The sequence below is a fragment of the Callorhinus ursinus genome, unplaced genomic scaffold (genome assembly GCF_003265705.2).
Source record: "Callorhinus ursinus isolate GAN/ISIS: 27379988/994484 unplaced genomic scaffold, GSC_fseal_2.0 scaffold92, whole genome shotgun sequence".
Classification (NCBI taxonomy): Eukaryota; Metazoa; Chordata; class Mammalia; order Carnivora; family Otariidae; genus Callorhinus; species Callorhinus ursinus.
Window position 1 is genome coordinate 890,455 of NW_027397154.1, and position 20,071 is coordinate 910,525.

At 45.9% G+C, this 20,071-nt stretch overlaps 1 protein-coding gene, 1 long non-coding RNA gene and 2 other non-coding genes across 5 annotated transcripts; 3 read left to right on the forward strand and 1 right to left on the reverse strand.

The window, feature by feature from the left end:
• The first annotated feature begins 2,302 nt into the window (after positions 1-2,302).
• KHDC4 (KH domain containing 4, pre-mRNA splicing factor) lies at positions 2,303-19,345 on the forward strand. Of its 2 annotated transcripts, none has more exons than XM_025858787.2 (14): positions 2,303-2,406; positions 2,870-3,086; positions 6,334-6,462; positions 6,817-6,896; positions 7,988-8,040; positions 8,312-8,475; positions 9,308-9,519; positions 10,253-10,313; positions 12,520-12,577; positions 12,816-13,069; positions 14,798-14,977; positions 15,856-15,968; positions 16,953-17,044; positions 18,045-19,345. In XM_025858787.2, the coding sequence occupies exons 1-14, from the start codon at positions 2,369-2,371 to the stop codon at positions 18,242-18,244; spliced, it is 1,851 nt and encodes a 616-aa protein (XP_025714572.1). In that variant the 5' UTR covers positions 2,303-2,368; the 3' UTR covers positions 18,245-19,345. The 2 variants fall into 2 exon arrangements, with proteins under 2 accessions (XP_025714572.1, XP_073744641.1); XM_073888540.1 differs by lacking the exon at positions 2,303-2,406 and adding an exon at positions 3,316-3,410 and having other exon boundaries at positions 2,952-3,086.
• Positions 8,748-8,876, forward strand: LOC112813799 (small Cajal body-specific RNA 4). The gene has a single exon (XR_003205580.2).
• LOC112813797 (small nucleolar RNA SNORA42/SNORA80 family) lies at positions 13,814-13,949 on the forward strand. The gene has a single exon (XR_003205578.1). It is a non-coding gene; the product is annotated as a small nucleolar RNA SNORA42/SNORA80 family (small nucleolar RNA).
• On the reverse strand, positions 17,211-19,997 carry LOC141371740 (uncharacterized). Its single transcript, XR_012376923.1, has 2 exons — positions 19,681-19,997; positions 17,211-19,040 (listed from the first exon to the last, which is right to left on the reverse strand). It is a non-coding gene; the product is annotated as an uncharacterized lncRNA (long non-coding RNA).
• Positions 19,998-20,071: the final 74 nt, after the last annotated feature.

Here is a 20,071-nt window from a genome sequence, read left to right on the forward strand (position 1 = left end):
AATATACTTGGAAAGAAACAAAAGCTTAGATGAAAAACAATAAAGGATTTACTGGGGGCCAAGCGCGAGTCAAATGGAAGGTCACACCGCACTCCCGGGCCGGACAGTCATCACAGTGAACTTGTCAATGCTCCCAAGTTCAAAAACAAAATGCTTCATCAAAATTAAAAAATGTTTATGTTTCAAAGGATACTAGCAAGAACATGAAAAGGCAACCCATAGAGCAGGAGAAAAGACTTACAAATCATGTATCGGAAGTACTCGGATTCATAACAAATGATGAATTCTTACAACTCAACAATAAGAAGGCAATCCAATTTTTAAAAGGGCGAAGAATTTGAGGGCATTTTCCCAAAGGAAAGATAGAAATGGTAACTATCAGGGTGCCTGGGCAGCTCAGTTGGTTAAGTGTCCAGTTCTTGGTTTTGGCACCGGTCGCGATCTCAGGGTGGTGGGATGGAGCCCCACGTCACCCCAAGGTGGGCTCCACGCTCAGCACAAAGTCTGCTTGAGATTCTCTTTCTCCCTCTCCTCCCCACTCTCTCATGAAGTAAATCTTAAAAAAAAAAGAATGGCGAATATCTATAAACTAAACGGGTAAGTGAGTTGTGGTCTGTCCATACAATGGAATATTATTGGGCCATAACAAGGAATGAAGCGCAGACACACCCTAAAATATGCACGAGCCCTGAAAACACGATGCTCAGGGAAAGAAGTCAGACACAGGTCACATGTTCTATGGTTCCATTTATGTGAAATGTCCATAATGGGCAAATCCAGAAAGACAGAAAGTAGATTAGTGGCTGTTGTTGGCAGGGGAAAATGGGAAGGGTCTGATATTGGGTGTAGGGTTATTTATGGGGTGATGAAAGTGATGTGGGATTATATCATAGTGATGCCTGCGCAACTTTGTGAATGGAGCACTTCAAGTACCCTTTCATTTTACTTATTTTTTAAGTAGGTTCCATGCCCAACACGGGGCATGACCTAATGACCCTGAGATCAAGAGTTGCATGCTCTCCCCGCTGAGCCAGGTGCCCCAGGACTCTTTTCAAAAAGGTAGTGTGGTTTATAAATCACATCTCAACTTTTTTTTAAAAAGGAAAAAATAATGTAATTTTTCTTTTCTTTTCTTTTTTTTTTTTTAAGCTGCACGCCCGGCGTGGAGCCCAACGTGGGGATTTAAGTCGCCACCCGATCAAGACCTGGGCTGAGATCAGGAGTCATGGTCTGCCAACTGAGCCACTCAAGCGCCCCCTAAACAATGTGTTTTCAGACTCCCAAAACATTGTACTTGGGGATAAGGGGCAAAAGGAAAACAATGCTGTTTAGTCTGAAATTCTTGGGAAAAATAAACCTGTCAGAATAGGCAAGGAAACACAGAAGACATGGGAATCCACTTGCCCTAACAGACACTAAAATATAGAGAATTATTCAGTAAAGACGCGGTAGCCAAAGAACAAATACCTCAACGCAAAAGAATGAAAAAACATAATGTCGTATACATAAAATTCCCTATATGATGAAGATGCTGTTTGTACGGAAGGGGCATTTGCTAAAAGCCGAAGGGAAAACGTGAATTTGGATTTCAAATTAATCTGCATATTCTATTAACCATGCCAGGATGCAAGCTCATTTGAAAAACAGCAGAAGCTCTCCATCCAGCCGAGTCGGCTGGCAGCTCCAAAGCCCGCCAGCACGGTCAGCGGGCCGCAGGCACCGCCCACTCGGAGCCCGCCCCTCACCTCCGCCGCCCGCCGCCCTCCCCGAGCCGCCCCCGGCGGCCGTGCGCCGGGCCCGCCCCTCACCGCCTCTCTCCCGCCCGGGCGCCAGCGCCCCCTCGCGGCGCACCGCCGAGGCCCCGCTCTGACGCCGGGGTTGGCGCACAGACGTAAAACCGGGGAAATTCTTCACATGACCTTTGGGACGAACCATTTGCCTTTTCCTAAACAGGTAACAGAAACGTGAAGCGGGCCAAAGTGGCGGGAAGGTTCTCTCCCTGGCCAGAGAGCGCGGCTGCACTGGGGGGAGAAGCCGGCTTAAGTCCCTGACTCCTGCGTTTTGTCGTGGAGGCGGTATCAACTTGCCCACAACAAACATGGGCCTCCTCGCGCCCCGTTCCGCCTCGATACGCGCTTCGGCAGCCATCTTTCTCAAGGGCAGGGCGCAGGCAGGAAGGGCACACCCTACCTGTCTCAGATAACGCCAGCCGCCCCGAAAGCAACAAGAGTCCAATTGCAAGCGACGCTTTCACCGGAACAGCTCGTCCCCACGACCGGAAGGGGCTGTGCGTGAGGGCGTTGGGGGCGGAAGTGACGGTCCGGTGGTGGGGGGGTAGTTGGCGGGTGGCGGAGTAGAGCCGGTCGCCATGTCCGCGGGGAGCGCGGCACATCCCGGGGCCGGCGGGTAAAGCTCCGGGGGGGCGGGCGTCGCAGCGCGCTCGGGCCGGAGGGGCGGCGGGGCCGCTGGGAGCCGCGTCCGGGTGTGGGGGGGGGGCGCTGAAGTGGGACGTGTACGCCCTGGAGGGCTGGGCTTTTGGGGCGAAAGATGGTGAGCAGGCCTTGGGGTCCCCGACAGAGGCCGGCAGGGAGCAGGGGGAGGAGGGGAGCAGGGACTTTCGGAAGCACCAGCCGAGAGGAAGATGGAGACGCGGGCAGGTGGGACCGAGCGGAGTGTTTGGCGAGGGAGGATGCCGTGGACGTGCAGCAATTGTGTGTTTACGGAGGGACGGTAGTTCGAATCCTGATAGGAGCCTCGAGGGTGTAAAGAGAACGCGGTTGCGGGGAAGCGGGGTGCCGTAGCTTCCTGGAGGGAAGGATGATAGAAGTAAAAGCTTTGGGGCCTCATATTTTCCTTATTCTTCCCGCAGGCGCCGCAGCAAATGGGACCAGCCAGCTCCAGCCCCCCTTCTCTTTCTCCCACCGTCGGCCCCAGGTGGGGAGGTTCCCAGCAGTGGGGGGAGTCCTGGGGGCTCCGCGGCTGCTCCCTCTGGCGCCTTGGATGCCGCTGCTGCCGTGGCTGCCAAGATCAATGCCATGCTCATGGCCAAAGGGAAGCTGAAACCAACTCAGAACGCTGCTGAGAAGGTATTTGAAGTTGGGGACTCTGCTAATCGCAACCTTAATAGGGGCTGTTTTGTAATCCTGTCATCAAACGGTTATTTGTGTTAAGGAGAAAACAGGGTTACAGTAATTTAAAGATCACTTAGTTTTGGAGTGCCTCACGTGATATTTTGTCATTTGTTTTTAGAGGCAGTTTTGGTTGGTTTGATTACACTTATGGACCAAATAGTTGATTTTGTCTTTGTTCACTTAGTTCAGCTTAACTTCTATCGACGTAATCACGTAAAGGGACGATGTAATATGTTATTCAACACGTGCATTTTCCCTGAAGTCAAAAGAGATGTTAAGGTAAATCAAGTGAGCTTTAAACTGTCTCTGGTCACCTATACTAAAGAGTAAATACAAACAGTGTTTTCTATAATTGGAATCGATAGGTTTTTGGTGACTGCCTACAGTGTAATTGAATGTGAAATAAAATGAATAGTTTATATGTTGGTGGTTTTGCTGTTTTCACACAAATTGAGGACATTATTTGGTCATTTTATAGAATTTCTGATTTCACGACTAGGATGGATCTGAACTTTGAAGTCTTTAATTTAACCTGCAGTAGAAGACAATCTTCCTACAGGATAATGAGCATAGTGGCTGTTTGTATTGCTAGAATGTATGCTTTGCACTTAAAAAAAAAATCTTTGCAGCAATTTGATGGGATGGATTACTGTCGTCAGTTCAGAGGAGGAAAATGAGGCTCGTGAATGTAAATTGTATAAGATAAGATCTGTCACGGTGGGCACTGTCTGACTTCAGAGTCACTTCAGACAGTCAGGGGTTTAGCTTTTGCTTGAAAGCCTCTACAGTTGGAGAACTGAGTGTTCTGAATTCCCATAACCTCAGTGTTCTAAGTGTGTTCTAAGGCAGCTCATTCCATTATAATTCTCATTTTAAAAAAAAGTTGTTTTGACTTCAATTAAAAATAGCCTTCCAGTGAAGAGATGGGTTCTGTGTTTGAAAATGCAGTTCGGGTTATTGATGAATGTGTTTATTAGCATGTTTGTGACAATTGTTTCCCAATGTATATGTATGTCAAAACATCCAGTTGTTCACCTTACAGTGTACAATTTTCATGTGTCAGTTATATCTCAGTAAAGCTGGGGGAGGGGGAAGATGATACAATTTTTTGTTAGCTATCTAGTGTGTGAGTGTAACATCAACAGAATGGCCATTATCTGTCTGGATGTTTAAATATTCAAGTTCTGCAGAATTCGTGGGAACTTTTAGTGAATTGGAAGTTCATTATTCATTGTATTTTTATTGTTTGCAAAGATTGAGTCAACTGTCCATTTCTAAGTTCTGCAAGGAAATCCTAAAAGCACACTAAGGTGGAATGCTCCTTGAATACTAAAATTCTTTTTTTTTTTTAATTTTTTAAAGATTTTTATTTACTTATTGAGAGAGAGAGAGAGAATGAGAGGAAGGAAGGTCTGAGGTAGAAGCAGACTCCCTGCTGAGCAGGGAACCCGATGCGGGACTCAGTCCCGGGACTCCAGGATCATGACCTGAGCCAAAGACAGTTGCTTAACCAACTGAGCCACCCAGGCACCCGAATATTAAAATTGTTAACACTGATGTTAATCATTATTCATTTTTTTTTTCTTTAAAATGCAGTTGAGCACAGCAGGAGGCAGCATGGTGCCAGTAGTGGATTTAGAATCAGACTATATGGATTTGACACCCAGGATCCTCAGTTACTGGCTGTGTGGCTTAGATGCGTTGTGGGGCCTCAGTTTCCTCCTCTGATGGGGTTGGTGACATGTACCTGTGTGGTCCACAACAGTAGTCCCTAGCCACATGTAGCTTTTTAAATTAAAATTTGAATTAAAATTTAAAATTTAGCTCCTTGTCACAGCCTTTGGACATGAGGCTGTGGCCATGTTGGATGGCCAGGTAGAGAACACCTGTGACATCACAGGAGGTCCTGTGGGATAGCACTGATAAGTACCTTTGATGGTGACCAGTACTGAGCAGGGGCTGAACAAAGATGAGATATTGTTGAGTCTATGTAGTTTGTCTGCTTTGAAAAATGTATCTAATGCGGGGCACCTGGGTGGCTCAGTCCGCTAGGCGTCCGACTCTTAATTTTGGCTCAGGGCATGATCTCGTGGTCATGAGATCGAGCCCTTTGTTGGGCTCCGCACTGGGTGTGGAGTCTGCTTGAGATTCTCCCTCTCCTTCTCTCTAAAATAAATAAATAAATCTCATTTATTTCTTTATTTCTTTATTTTAAAGATTTTATTTATTTATTTGACAGAGACACAGCGAGAGAGGGAATACAAGCAGGGGGAGTGGGAGAGGGAGAAGCAGACTCCCTGCCGAGCAGGGAGCCCGATGCAGGGCTCGATCCCAGGACTCTGGGACCATGACCTGAGCCAAAGGCAGATGCTTAACAACTGAGCCACCCAGGCGCCCCAATAAATCTCTTTTAAAAATGTATCTAATGCGTAAAGAAGTAAACTGTGTTTTATCTTCTTTGAGCAGATTTGCCGAACATTGGTCCAAGGCAACAAAGGGTTGCGGAAGGCCATCTTGGGATGAAAATTTTTCACATAATTCCTATCCGCTATCTGGAGTTGCCTATAGTTTAAATTGGGAGAAACCAGATCAGATTTTAGGATTTTGCTTGGTGTTTCATTCATTCTCTTAGCTCTTCTTTAATGGAGAGTAATGGGTTGTCAGTCAGATGAACTTGACAGGTTTTTCAGATCATTGCAAGGATGGGACTGGTTGCGGGTGATATGTTGTGGCTGCGGTGTTGGCACAAAGATAGTGTCCAGTTCCACAAATGAGGTGCGTGGGTTGCTGGACTCTGCATCGTGCCGTGGACTCTGCCCTGTATTTTACTGTACGTACAGCTGGCTGGTTGAGCTGTAAAGCACCATAACTTGGTCTTTTAATTGTCCTCACGGAGATTGCAGCTTCTAGTCCGTAGGGATTCTGGGATCACGCGGTCATAGAAATGCACACATGGCTTAGGTTACAGAGAAATCTGATGATTGTCTTCAAGTAAATTGGCAAGACTTGGTGTCCGTTTAATGAGGTTTTGTTCGCTTGTTGTTTCATCTTTGGAGAATGGCCCAGGAGTGACCAAGTGTATTTGTAGGCAGGTAAAGGCAGCAATAAGGTGATGGTGGGACCTGGGAAGGGGCACTTGTAAATTGAAGAGCAGAAACATATTATTTCATCTTACAGCCTTCTGATCCAATCTCTCTTGTAGCTTCAGGCTGCTGGCAAAGGCCTAACTAGCAGTAAAAGCAAGGATGACCTGGTGGTAGCTGAGGTCGAGATCAACGATGTGCCTCTCACGTGCAGGAACCTGCTGACTCGAGGGCAGACTCAGGACGAGGTGGGCAGATGTCGGGCCCCTTTGGGGAAGGCGGTGGGTGGGCACAGTCGGGAAAACAAGCCCTCTAACTACAGACAGGAGTCAGATGTTTATGAGTGGGTTTGGGTCATAATCTCCAAAGTCTGGATTGGGTTGAATTAACTGCAAAGGAACTTCTCAGTGAAGGCAAAGATATGGGTGGATTCCCCTGGTCAGCTGAGCAAGAAACAACGGAATTGAGGTTTCCAGATACAGGAGAGAACTCATTCCTGTCTACTGGTGTAGCGAATGAATGGGGAAAATTCATCTTTTCTGCCTGCCATTGACATCGATCAGTTGCCACATCACCTTTTTAATAGAACGTTTCCCTTTTAGATCAGCCGACTTAGTGGGGCTGCAGTGTCAACTCGAGGGAGATTCATGACCGCTGAGGAGAAGGCCAAAGTGGGACCGGGGTGTGTATGCACATCCTTTGCTTTGGGGGAAGGTTGGACATTAGTTTCATATTTTTCATGCTTAGGAAACATGTGCACATATTTGGTTAGTAGCTTGGTGCGTGTATACACGTGCTACATAGTAGAATCTGGGACAGCTCAAACACGTAAGGAGTTGGGAACCGTTTTCCTTCCTGTTGCTCTTTGGATTTTTTATTTCACAGGTAATATTTTATTGGAGGAAACAAATTATGGAAAAGTGCAAAGTGAGATAATTGCTACATTTAACGTATACACTTCCAAATTTCTGTATGGGAATATTTCCCCCAACAAAAGGGTCTGTGTTTTGTTGTAATCTCCCTTTTTTAAAAAAAACCTCCTTTCATCAGGCTGTAAGGTTTTCCACCAAGTGATTTTGTCCCCCTATAGTTGCATCCCTCCCGTGACTCCGTTTTGAGGGCAGGTGGGCATGCGACACTTTTTGCATTGGCTTAGACGAAATATAATTAGGAGGCAAAACTTGGTCCCCACCTGAAACCAATATTTCAATTTTTTGTGTGTACTGGTTGCTGTTTTGGATTTTTTTGTCTTTAAATACTGTTATTTTTTTACCTGCAGCTTTATATTAACTACGGTTTTTGATGATCTCCATTATTATAATCAGAATTGGAATCCATGCTGCTTTACATTTAGAATCTAGAGTCCCCTTGGTGTGGGCCTCAGAGACATGGGCCCACAGGCCACCATCACTTTGCCCCTTTAATATAGATAGCCAGGAGCGCAATTGCCCATAACTTGTTAGGCCACCAGCAAAAAGGAATATTGTTCTCAGGCCTCAGGTTATCTTGGTTGACTAGATGCCAATATTGATGAGCCCGTAAGAACAGATTTGATCGCTGTGTGGACCAGTTAACTTGAAGCAATCAGAAAAAGGTTATTTATTCCCCAGCTGCAAAACCATGTTCCTAGAAATTTGCAACAGCCATTTCCTTGTATGTAGTCCCTTTTACTTATTTGGAAACTTACAAACATTACAGATTTGATTTGCTGACCCATTTGGTTCCTTTGGTTATGACCAGTTTGGGATCATCATTTTGTATTTCTCTTTATAGGGATCGTCCGTTATACCTTCACGTTCAGGGCCAGACACGGGAATTAGTGGACAGTAAGTAATGGTTTGGCTCACATCCCACTTTTTGTAAAGGACAAAGTACAGGGCTGTATAGAATACATCTGCAGAATATTCCTGGTGGGTGTTGTAACTTGTGTGTGAACTGCTTACAAGGGTACTTGGGGGTATAGACAGGCTGAGGACCACGTGTTTGGGTGCCCTTTAACATGGATTAGTACAGGGGTAATTGAGCATTGGCTGGATTTGTCAGTGGTACTAGCCAGTTCATTCCTTCGGTATATTATCTCACTCTGTTTTTCCATAGGAGCAGTAAACCGAATCAAAGAAATTATCACCAACGGGGTGGTCAAAGCTGCCACGGGGACGAGTCCAACTTTCAATGGTGCGACAGTCACTGTGTATCACCAGCCAGCGCCCATTGCACAATTGTCTCCAGCCGTTAGCCAGAAGCCTCCCTTCCAGTCAGGGGTAAGTTTAGTGGAGAGATCATTAACTGTATTGTCATTTCTGTAAAAGTGATATGTGCCAAATAATATGGAAAGTATGAAGGAAAATCCTGAAATCCAACCCGAGGCTTACCTACTGATGCTATCCTATCAGTGGACCGTTTCAGCTTCTGAGAGGCAGGGAACATCTGAACACTCGTTTGTTTACTTCGATGTATTCTAGAAGGGGCATTGATAGATCAGAGCGTGTCCGCACTGTACGTTTGGAGGTTCTGGTTTGGTTATGTGATGGCAGCTGGAGGATTAAGAAGGCTGAGTCTGGTGAAGTAAGACTCTGCTGATACAGTCCTCCTAGAAAACCGGGTGGGAGAGAGCAGCCCTCACTGGAGAACACCACGGGGCTGACTGTACGACCCAACACACTTCGATACAGTCCTCCTAGAAAACCGGGTGGGAGAGAGCAGCCCTCACTGGAGAACACCACGGGGCTGACTGTACGACCCAACACACTCGCCTGTTGCACAGAAGACTGTGCTGTGGGTTCTTACGACTTACAGCACTTGGGGCCTGTGGGTGCGCTTAGTAGTGAGTCTTTGCTTCGCACCTGGTGAGTCCATTTTGCCGAATGGAGGAAGGTGTTAATGTTCTAGGTAGGTACATGGCCCGTGTAGGGCTCGTTTAAGTTAAGCTACTTTATAAAGTTTGTTTTTATGGGCTCATGTGGAAATCATAGGGGGTCCTCATTCTGGCAGTAATTAACAGTGTCTGGAGGATTAGTTTTTTGCAAAATAATTTTCAAGATTAGGATTTAATTGTGTTACGTGTTTAATCTGAGGTATTCTGTTCTTCTGCAGATGCATTATGTTCAAGACAAATTATTTGTGGGTCTAGAGCATGCTGTGCCCACATTTAATGTCAAGGAGAAAGTAGAAGGTCCAGGCTGCTCCTATTTGCAGCACATTCAGATTGAAACGGGTGCCAAAGTCTTCCTCAGAGGCAAAGGTTCAGGTTGCATTGAGCCAGCATCTGGCCGAGAAGCTTTTGAACCTATGTATATTTACATTAGGTATGTATGGATGGCTGGGGCTGAAGACATTTGAGTGCTTGTCAGCTGCTCAGTACAGGCAGGAGTGATTCAAAAGGAGTAAGAAAATAGGTTTGAGAAGTAGTAACATGAGGAATGTAGGTCAGTGCTAACAGTAATCACTTTAAATTTCTTATTTACTTATTTGACAGAGGGAGATAGCACAAGCAGGGGGAGCCAGGAGGGAGAGGGAGAAGCAGGTTTCCCGCTGAGCAGGGAGCCCGACGTGGGGCTCTATCCCAGGACCCTGGAATCATGACCTGAGCCAAAGGCAGACGCTTAACCGACTGAGCCACCCAGGCGCCCCCAGTAATCACTTAATAGTGAATAAGAACTGTTGAATTAGGAGGTGGAATTGTCTTTTAGTGTTCAGGTTCTTGGGTTTTATACAGATCTGTGACCCTGAAATGTGAACTGTGATGAGCCTAAAGTCATCTTCACCTAAAGCTATGGTGATATTAATGCATTTTACAGTTATTTTGGTGACTTAAATGTTCTTTAATACCTATGTATCAAAGAGACCAGTAAAGTACTTGTTTTAATGGTACTAGTTATGGGTTAAGGGGCTTATAAGACGTTATTTTGTGATTTTCAGAAGCTTAGATCGGTGCTATGTTGAATATGTTAAATTTGTATACAGCATACGAAGTGAAAACAAAATTCTGTGTCCTTTACTCTTCTCCTCTTTGATTTTTTGGTTCTTGTTTCTTTGCAGTCATCCCAAACCAGAAGGCCTGGCCGCTGCCAAGAAACTCTGTGAGAATCTCTTGCAAACAGTGAGTTATATTTGTGTGTCTGATGCTCCGAAGAGCCACTGCTATTTGGGCCGTGTCTTGGCTGTTTTCCCGGCTGTATTGGTTTCCTAGGGCTACCATATCAAAATTCCCTCACACTAGGTGACTTAAAACAACAGAAATTTATTTTCTCATGTTCAGGAAGCCAGACAGACATTCAGAATCAAAGTGTGGGCAGGATTGGTTCCTTCTGAACGAACGCTGTGCGGGAGGATGCTCCATGCCTCTCCCGGCTTACCGGCCTTTGCCTTCTGCCCCCAAACAGCAGGGCTCCATCCTCTGCCCCGTTGTCTCCTGGCCTACTCCTGTGTCTCGTCTGCCTGTCTCTTGTAAGGGTAGCAGTTCTTGGATTTAGGGCCCACCATGACCCAGAAGGACTTCATGTTAGCAGACTGTATCTGCAAAGACCTGGTTTCCAAATAAGGTCATGTTCTGTGGTTCTGGGCAGACGTGAATTTTGGAAGCACTACACCATTCTAGCAACTCACATTCTCCATAAGGAAGACAAACGTCCCTAGCCAGGGTCATAGCCAGCATGCAGTTCTTCTTTAGGAACTATTTCAGTGTGGAATTTTGAAATCTGTAGTACATCAGTATAAAATCTCCATGTTGTCAGTTATTTAAATAGTACTTGCAATCTTGGCCCAGTTATTTACCGGTGGGCATTCCAAATTTTTCTCAATAGTAAGTTTAGCTAAAGTAAGTGTAGAGCTATATTGGTTTAAAACCAATTAACCATGCCCTTGGGCTAATCGCTTGTTTGATTATCTCTTCTTTTTACTCGGTAATCTAGTAACCAAATGTTAAACCGGTAGAGGGCCATTTGTAGAGCCCTTGATGGCGATCGGATTTGGGGGTTGCATGTATTTAGCCTTGTGTTAGCTGGTATTTCAGGGTGCCCTTTTGGGAAGCTATGTTCTTTGCTTTTGTGAAGTAACCTGATTTACCACCCCCTGTCTTGTCTCTGTTGCCGCTTGAAGTTACTGATTCAGTGGGATTCTCATAATGAAGAACTGGATGGGGGGACATACTAACCCTGTGTTGAGCCCTGAGCTCCTTGAGAAGGCCGGTAAATAAAAGAGTGAATGAATTCTCAGCAGTTACACTGACAGTTTAGGGATTTCCTAACCTTATTTCTGGCTCTGAATGATTTTGTATCTCAGAATTGAGTCTAGTTTGGGGATTTAGGAAGCTCCTGATGTCCATGCTTCTGATTCCCACATCCTGGCTTCATAATTTATAGGGTGTGCCTTATTAAAGGTAATTGATTAATGGATTTTTTTTTTTTTTTTTAAGATTTTACTTATTTGTCAGAGGGAGAGAGAGCACAAGCAGGGGGAGTGGCAGGCAGAGGGAGAAGCAGGTCCCAGGCTGAGCAGGGAGCCCGATGCGGGGCTCGATCCCAGTACCCTGGGATCATGACCTTAGCCGAAGGTAGACTCTTCGCCAACTGAGCCACCCAGGTGCCCCAGATTTTTAAAAAGTATTTATTTTTAGAGAGGGAGGGAGGGGTAGAGGGAGAATCTCAAGTGGACCCGAGCTGACTGCGAACCTGATGCGGGGCTCGATCTCATGACCCTGAGACCACATCCCAAGCTGAGAACAGGAGTTGGACGGTCAACTGAGTATGTCACCCAGGCGCCCCTTGATTGATGGATTTTTTTTTTTTTAAGATTTTATCTTTAAGTAATCCCTACACCCAGTGTGGGACTTGAACTCATAACCCCAAGCTCAGGAGTTGGGGTTGTGAGTCAGTCTACTGACTGAGCCAGCAAGGCTCCCCACGCCTTATTAAAATTTAGATGAAACAAGTCTAAATTTGGTTGAAATGTCAATGGAAATTTTTTTTCTTTTTTAATCAGTGGAAATATTCTTTTTTTTTTAAAGATTTGTATTTATTTATTGAGAGAGAGAATGGTAGAGAGAGAGCATGAGAGGGAAGAAGGTCAGAGGGAGAAGCAGACCCCCTGCTGAGCAGGGAGCCCGCTACGGGACTCGATCCCGGGACTCCAGGATCATGACCTGAGCCGAAGGCAGTCGCTTAACCAACTGAGCCACCCAGGCGCCCTAATCAGTGGAAATATTCTTAATTCCTAGCTGCTTTGGTCCAAGAGCCATATAGTCAGACCCTTGCAAATACTCTGAATTAGGACTGTCCCATATGAATTTGTTCTCCCTTCTCTTGCAGGTTCATGCTGAATATTCTAGATTTGTGAATCAGATTAATACTGCTGTACCTTTACCAGGTGTGTATGTCTTAAAGCGTTTAAGAAAAAAATGTTTTGTTAGTGATATTTATGTATAAAGTAGGATGTTTAGGGCTAGACCGTGCCAGGGCACTAATAGCGTTCCCTTCGACTTAACGGTAATTTGGAAAGCCATTTGTCCCTCAGTATTTTTCTTCCCTAGAGATTTGAGTTAATATTCAGCTAAAATGTCTCATTTTGCTACAGCTGATTAAACACTTTTTTTCTTCCCCCTCAGGCTATACACAACCCTCTGCTATAAGTAGTGTCCCTCCTCAGCCACCATATTATCCATCCAATGGCTATCAGTCTGGTTACCCTGTTGTTCCCCCCCCTCAGCAGCCAGTTCAGCCTCCCTACGGAGCACCAAGCATAGTGCCCCCAGCTGTTTCGTTGGCACCTGGAGTCTTGCCAGCATTACCTACTGGAGTCCCACCTGTGCCGACACAGTACCCACTGACGCAAGTGCAGCCTCCGGCCGGCACTGGGCAGGTAGGACGCCAGGCGCGAGCCGGACCGCACTGACCTCGGGAGAGCTGCCCGGGCAGAGGGGCAGAGGTGGTGGTATCCTGCAGCAAGAAAGCGTGTCATTCCTGGGTAACGCGAGGGCTTTTGTTCCTGTTTCTCTGGTGTTACCGCCCCCAAGCTATACCCGAATGCTCTAGAGCAGCGTGTACACGTGTGTGTGCATTCCGAAGTCTCCAGTTCCACGTCATGAGTCTTTCCACCAAGTAGTTGTTTAAAAGAGGAGTTGGGAAGCTTGCTCTGGAGTGCCAGGTGGCAGATAGGTTAGACTCTGCGGGCCATGCAGGCTCTGTCACACCCGCTGCCCTCTGTCGCTGGGGGGGTGGCACAGAAGCAGCCCGGGACGATGCGGAATGACTGCGCATGGCGGGGCCCTGAGAACACGATTTTCCTGAAGTGGGTGACGAGCCACAGTCGCGGTTTGCCGTGCTGTGGGCCATCGCTCACCTGCCCCTGCCTCAAGGAGAAGGGGGCCGGCCTACCTGTCTCTCCATGATTGGAACTGAGTCACTAGTCTTCAGAAGAAATGCACCATATGCAGGGGTTCTGGGCCGAGGGGTACGCGAACGTTGCCAACTTAAGGATTATAAATATTCTTGTATATTTCTGAAGCTACATAAGAAACTAGGATTTTAGGAAAGGGTAGGTAGCTAGCTCATCCAGATGGATGATGTACACCCCTTCTCTGAGGTAGGGGAGAAGCTAGTGAGTGCAGGGAGATGGACTGATGGTGGGCCCTTCTCTGTGGGCCTCTCACAGTGTACCCGTGTGAGAGGGGCACGCAGCCCTGCACCATGGCCCTGCTCCCGACTGGTGGACTGGGAGCACTGAAGGGGGCTGTATGGTGTGAAACAGAAGACTTCCCTAAATTCTGGTTGTGACCCCTGGTCCTGATTACTTACCTTGTGTGTTTGGCAGAGCCGCAGGTCGCCAGCTCTGAGCCACGTTGCTTTGTGACCAGAGAGGAGTATGACCGAGTTGGCCCTTTAGGGTTGGGCTTTAGACATAGGCTGCCAGGGTTCCTCGTGCTTTCCTGTGATTGAGCTGTGCGATCCTGGGATGTGACTTAGCCCATCCAGGCTTTGGTTTCCTTCTAGAAAATGGGCATAACGGGAGTATTTCAGAGGTTGCAAAGATTAAGTGAGATGACCCAAGCATTCAACAGGTATTAGCCATTTGTTTAATAATAAGAGTTGTCCTTTGAGAAGTGCTTGTTTTCTCTGATACATCCTGGATCAGTCCTTATTCCTTTCTGGAACAATCTCTTACAACATTGGACAGACTCCCTCTTGCTGTAACAGCTTATCCCTAGAAGCGGCAGATGAACTTGCCTTTGCCACAATCGTTAGCAGCCTTTATAATCCAGAAAGAGCTCATCACATTGTTTAGAGGGGTCTAAATTGGAGAATGTTCTTGCTTGATAACTTCTGAAGTAAGTAAGTGGCTGGGATTTATATTTGTTGGTCATGTTTGCCCAAGTGCGCAGCAGGTTTTTCCTGAGAGTTTCAAAGCACTGGAGACAAGCGGGGAGGGCTAGGCTCTGCTGACACCAAATGATCCGGGAGGGAAGCTAAGGACCAGAGGTACGGGATTTCTAGGATGCACATGGGTTATTCAAGTCTGCTGTGTTACTGTTTTCCTTCTTAAGTGGCTGGACGTTCTCACACTTTTCCCCCCGGTTTGTTTTGGTCCCAGAGTCCGATGAGTGGGCCTTTTCTTCCTGCTGCTCCTGTCAGAACTGCCTTGCCTGCCGGCCCCCAGCCCCAGCCCCCGCCCCCGCCCCCGCCCCCACTCCCAGCTCAACCCCAGGCACAGAAGAGGCGATTCACTGAGGAGCTGCCAGATGAACGAGAATCTGGACTTCTTGGATACCAGGTTAAATAAAATACCCTTCCTTTCCTCATCTCATCTTGACTATATTCTCCCTTTAAAGAAAGATAAATGCACACCTATATTAACCATTCTCCCAGTACTAGATTTTTCTTTTCTGGAATCCATTTAGATTAGGTTTTTTTCCTTTGGGGGATTAGTTTAAAGCAAGAGTGACTCCCTTTGGGTGGGCTGGTGTTTGGGATCAGGATAAGAAAATACAAAGCTCCACGTGGAGAGAGGTCGAGAGGTCTATGACTCGTACCTAGAAGGAGTTCTGTAGAATTCCGCACTTCCTCTTATACAGCACTCCTGAAAGCCTGATAGTTCTCACTTTCGTTCTACCTACAGTATATGGTCTGTACTTTAACCTTGGCTCTCAATTTACTGTTCTTTTTCTGCGTAAAAGAGAGCAGTTACTTTCTCCAGTCCCCACCACCCACAACAAAAGATGGGCAAAAATGTAGTGATTCTGTTCATACTCGGTATACAAGTAGGCATTCAAGTAAAGAGTTTTTTAAAATATCTAAATGTGAAGTTTTAAAATAAAGAAATGTGTAGTTTTGGTGCCATTTTTGTTTTATCAGGAGAAGCACCTTTACTTTTTGCCAGAGCCCTTGAAATGTTCTTTGAAACAAACTCTGAAGCGTTTTTATAGTTTATAAGAGGATAGTTGAAAACAGATGCACGTAGCATGACCAAGTCCTACAGAGAAAGATCACGTCTCCTGCGGCTGTGGTTATGTTCCAAACCCCAGAGGGCTATGTAGTGAGCTTACTGCAACTGACCAGAAAGAGGCGAGGCACTTGACAGTTACATTAAGGAGCTGAAGTCAATGCAGCAGTTGTAGATTTGCTAATGCCACTGTATTTTTCTGCTCATAGCATGGACCCATTCATATGACTAATTTAGGTACAGGCTTCTCCAGTCAGAATGAGATTGAAGGTGCAGGATCGAAGCCGGCAAGTTCCTCAGGCAAAGAGCGAGAGAGGGACAGGTAAGTTAGTTGGAGCGTAATTACATGAATGTATTCAGATGTCATCGGTTTACACCGTTAGTGTGAATGACGATCATTGCTATGAGCTTCCGTGTTCTAAAACTGTAATGAAGGGGCACCTGGGTGGCTCAGTCTGTTGAGCATCCGACTCTTGATCTCAGTCCGGGTCTTGATCTCAGGGTCGTGAGTTCACTCCTCACATTGGACTGCATGCTGGGTGTGGAACCTACATTTAAAAAAAATAATGGATAAATCAAAGTGTAATGAAATCCTTTGGCTGAAATAAACTTTTTTTTTTTTTTTTTTTTATAATAACTGCTGCACTAGGCTGCCCCTTTCATAGTCGAGAGGCAGTTACCCTGGGCTTTGAGTCATTCCGTTCTTGCTTATCAGGCATCTTCCTCTACTTCATTGTCCGCATCTTGGCCATTTTCCTGAGCGTAGGCAGTGACTGAAGTCTTACACAAGCTGTATTTACTACTTAGAATCCTAGAATATTGGGGCTCCTAGGTGGCTCAGTCGGTTGAACATCTGCCTTCGGCTCAGGTCATGATCCTAGAGTCCTGGGATCGAGCCCTACATCAGGCTCCCTGCTCAGCGGGGAGTCTGCTGCTTCCTCGTCCTCTGCCCCTCTCCTCCCGGCCCGTGTTCTCTCTCTCTGTCTCAAGTAAATGTTTATTAAAAAAAAAAAAGAATTCTAGAATATTATCCTAGAATATTATGGACTAAGGTACTTGAACGGGGGGTCTAGCTGCCATCCCTCTTCTGTGTGGTTCTTTGAGCCTTCCTAGGATGGGACTAGCCTCCCATAGCAGTGTTCTACTTTTGGCCTGGCCGGGCTAGCAGCTTGGCACCTTACAACCTGCTAGTAGCTCGAAGCGGGGCTTAGGTGGAAAGGGTGGAGGTGAACGGTTGACTGTCCGCTGGAGAAGGTACAATTGATTGAATCTGTCTGAAAGGCTGTCATGGTTTTTCTTCTAACAGGCAGTTGATGCCTCCACCAGCCTTCCCAGTGACTGGAATGAAAGCAGAGTCTGATGACAGGAATGGGTCTGGGGCCGGAGCAGGGGGCCACGGTGAGTGACGTGGAGCTGGGGCCACGAGGGCAGCTAAGACTGGTCCTAAGTTACTAGTTTTCTGACCTGAGGTTCATTCAGGTGGCACTCAGTCAGCTGTTTAATCTAACTTCTAAAATCTACAGGCTAAGGAGGATACCTTTTTTTTTTTTTTAAGAAGGCAGCATATAGTTACATGCGCTTTTATTTTCAATCGAAGTGTGTCTAAAAAAGTTAGTCAACTTACATTTTATACATAGCATCATTCAAACCCTAGGAAATATTAATGATTGGTAGGTCGTTTCAAAATTTTGTTGCCTTTGTTGTCTGAATACCTGGAGGTAATCTGATAGAGACTTAAGGGTTGATATTTCGGGATGCCTGGCTGGCTCAGTCGGTGGAGCATTCAACTCTTGATCTCGGGTCATGAGTTCAAGCCCCATGTTGGGCGTAGAGCCTACTTTAAAAAAAGATTGATTTTTCTTTGTACTGGGAGCTGAGCTGCATCTCTCTGCCTAGTTCTTTTGGTTATGAATGGTCAGCCTGTGGCTGTTAAAAAAGTGTTGCCTCCTAGTATCCCAGAATTTAGAGGAATATGGGATCACTTGTGTTCTTTGCCTGTAGTCCTAATAAAAATGAACAGAAGAAAATACATTTTTTTCTTTTCTTAACTTCTTTTCTTTTAACTCTTTAAAAGGTGAAATATCAGTCTCCAGAGACTCACTTGCTAACTTTCCTTTTTTTTCTTTTTTCTTTTTTTTTTTTTTTTTGTGTTTCTTTTTTCTTTCTCTGTTTTCTTACATGGTTCTGGTGGATTCACATTTGCTGATGCTGGTGCTGTTTTTCGTGTGATCTTCAACGTTTTTGGGTGACCATTGACCCTGTGACCTCAAAATGGTGTCCAACTAACCACTTACAATTAACATCTTTTTTTTATTAACGAATTTATGGTATTATTTTTTTTTTTTTTTTTTTTTGTCTTGGTGGGGGTTGGGGTTGGGGTTGTTTTTCTCTATTCTAGATTATCCAGTCAAGAAGATGAAAACTGCAGAGAAGGGATTCGGGTTGGTGGCTTATGCTGCAGATTCATCTGATGAAGAGGAGGAGCACGGGGGTCATAAAAATGCAAGTAGTTTTCCACAGGGCTGGAGTTTGGGGTATCAGTACCCTTCATCACAACCACGAGCTAAACAGCAGATGCCATTCTGGATGGCCCCGTAGAAACAGTGGAACAGAGCTTTGACCCTCGGTGACTCTTTAGCAATAATGCATGCATTTGATTTAATAAGACTCTGGGGCCTATACTGGGAACCATCATGGACCTTTGCAGAAGTTAGAGATGCAATGTCCCCTCTCTTAAAGGGGCTTCATTCTTTTTTAAACATCCTTGTTTCTGCAGTGGCATAGTATCTGTTAAAATTTACTTAGAATCACAAATTTGTCTCAGAAGCTTTTTAACAGTTGGTGAAATGTGCTTGTTCAACAGAGCATCCCAGCAGGGTCATTCCAGTATACATTTGACCTGTCCAGCCTTTTCCACATGAATGGCCACTATTCTGACAAAAAGAAAGTGTTATTTGTATTTTACTACTGTTTGGTCAATTTTGCTGACAACTGGTCACAAAGCCTTACTAATTATTAGTGGGGAGTTGATTTTAAGACCATCCTTCCCTTTCAGCACCTTTAAATCTAAGAACAGTTCATCCCTATTTCATTTTTGCATTCTTTTCTGTTCTGGAAAATGCAGTTTTACTAATTTAAAGCTGTTGGATATAGCTGGATCCTGACTAGGAAAATGAAGGTGTTTTTGGTTTTTTTCTTCATTGTGTCTTTTTATTGGGATGATGCAAAGCTGGCACCTTCAGGCACTCTTGTCCCAGAAAGCCATTGCAGCTTTTATTGCCCTTCTAATAAGCTCCATGTCTTCAGCTGGGTCCGAGAAAACCGCTTGATCAAAAGCTGGTCAGAACTCATCACAAATGAAACACAGTGGTCTGTCTCTCCGAACTGGTTGCAGCTAAAATAGAGAGAGATGTGACTGCTCACAGTAGGATGGATGGTGGACTTAGTGACTGAAATTGCAACTTGTCCTTTTCCTTGGCATTACAGGTTTTGCCAAAAGAACTTTTTTGTATCAAATACTGATGTGTGAAAGAAGGAGCTAGTCTGCTGAACCAGGAGTAGTTTGAGATACTGAACTGTCATTTTTGCACATTTGAATACTTTGCAGGCTGGCTTTGTATAATAAACATATTCTCTGGTTTCCTATATGTTGTAAATATTTAGACCATAATTTCATTATAAATAAATGTATAAATATTGTTTGTGGTTTCTCTTCTCTCTCCCATCCACAACCCATCCATACACGCATAACGAAATTAGAACCCACCAGAAAAATAAATACATGGGACCAGAAGTTTGCATATAGTTGCTAGAGTTTATGACTGTCCAGAGTAGACCCTTCAAAGTCCCGATGAAAACCTGGAGGGTAACTCTGGTGGGCTCCCTCCATTCCCGCACAGTAGGCGTCCTTTACTGAACACGGTTAGTGAGGGAGTGAAACACATTAATTTACAAATTATTCTTGGGAAAGCATTCTTAAAGAGGCTGGGTAGGAGTTGAATCAGCCTTTTCCCAGGGCCAACTCCTCCGAGTACCTGCGTGCCCGCCCCGCGGGGAGGCGAGGGGAGCGGTGGTGCCCAGGCGGAAGCTCAGGTGTCTCAAAGCCTGCATTCCGCAGGGGGAAGTACATTGTTTTACAACCGAAGAGGCCGGCTTTTCCAGTTTCCTTCCTGCGCGTGGAGTCCGGACCTCCCTGCGGTTAGAGCGCCGGTACCGTGGCTGCGTCTGCGCTATTTCAGGGGGGATTTGGGTTCCCGTTTCGCATGTGGATTACATTCGGCCCCGTTCGATCTTTGTCACAAACGACAGCCAGCCCCAGTAACTACGCTCCGGTGGCCGGGCCCCGCCCCGGCACGGCTCGCGCTTGCGCACAGCGGCGAGTCGCGCTCTCCGAGGGGGCGGGGCCAGGAGAGCGTCACGCGGCCC

Bases quoted from the DNA above. Each gene is read 5' to 3' on its own strand.
- KHDC4 (XM_025858787.2), top strand. From the start codon at position 2,369: ATGTCCGCGGGGAGCGCGGCACATCCCGGGGCCGGCGG. The intron at 2,407-2,869 runs GTAAAGCTCCGG...TTCTTCCCGCAG, and splicing joins GCACATCCCGGGGCCGGCGG to GCGCCGCAGCAAATGGGACC. The intron at 6,463-6,816 runs GTGGGCAGATGT...TTTCCCTTTTAG, and splicing joins GAGGGCAGACTCAGGACGAG to ATCAGCCGACTTAGTGGGGC.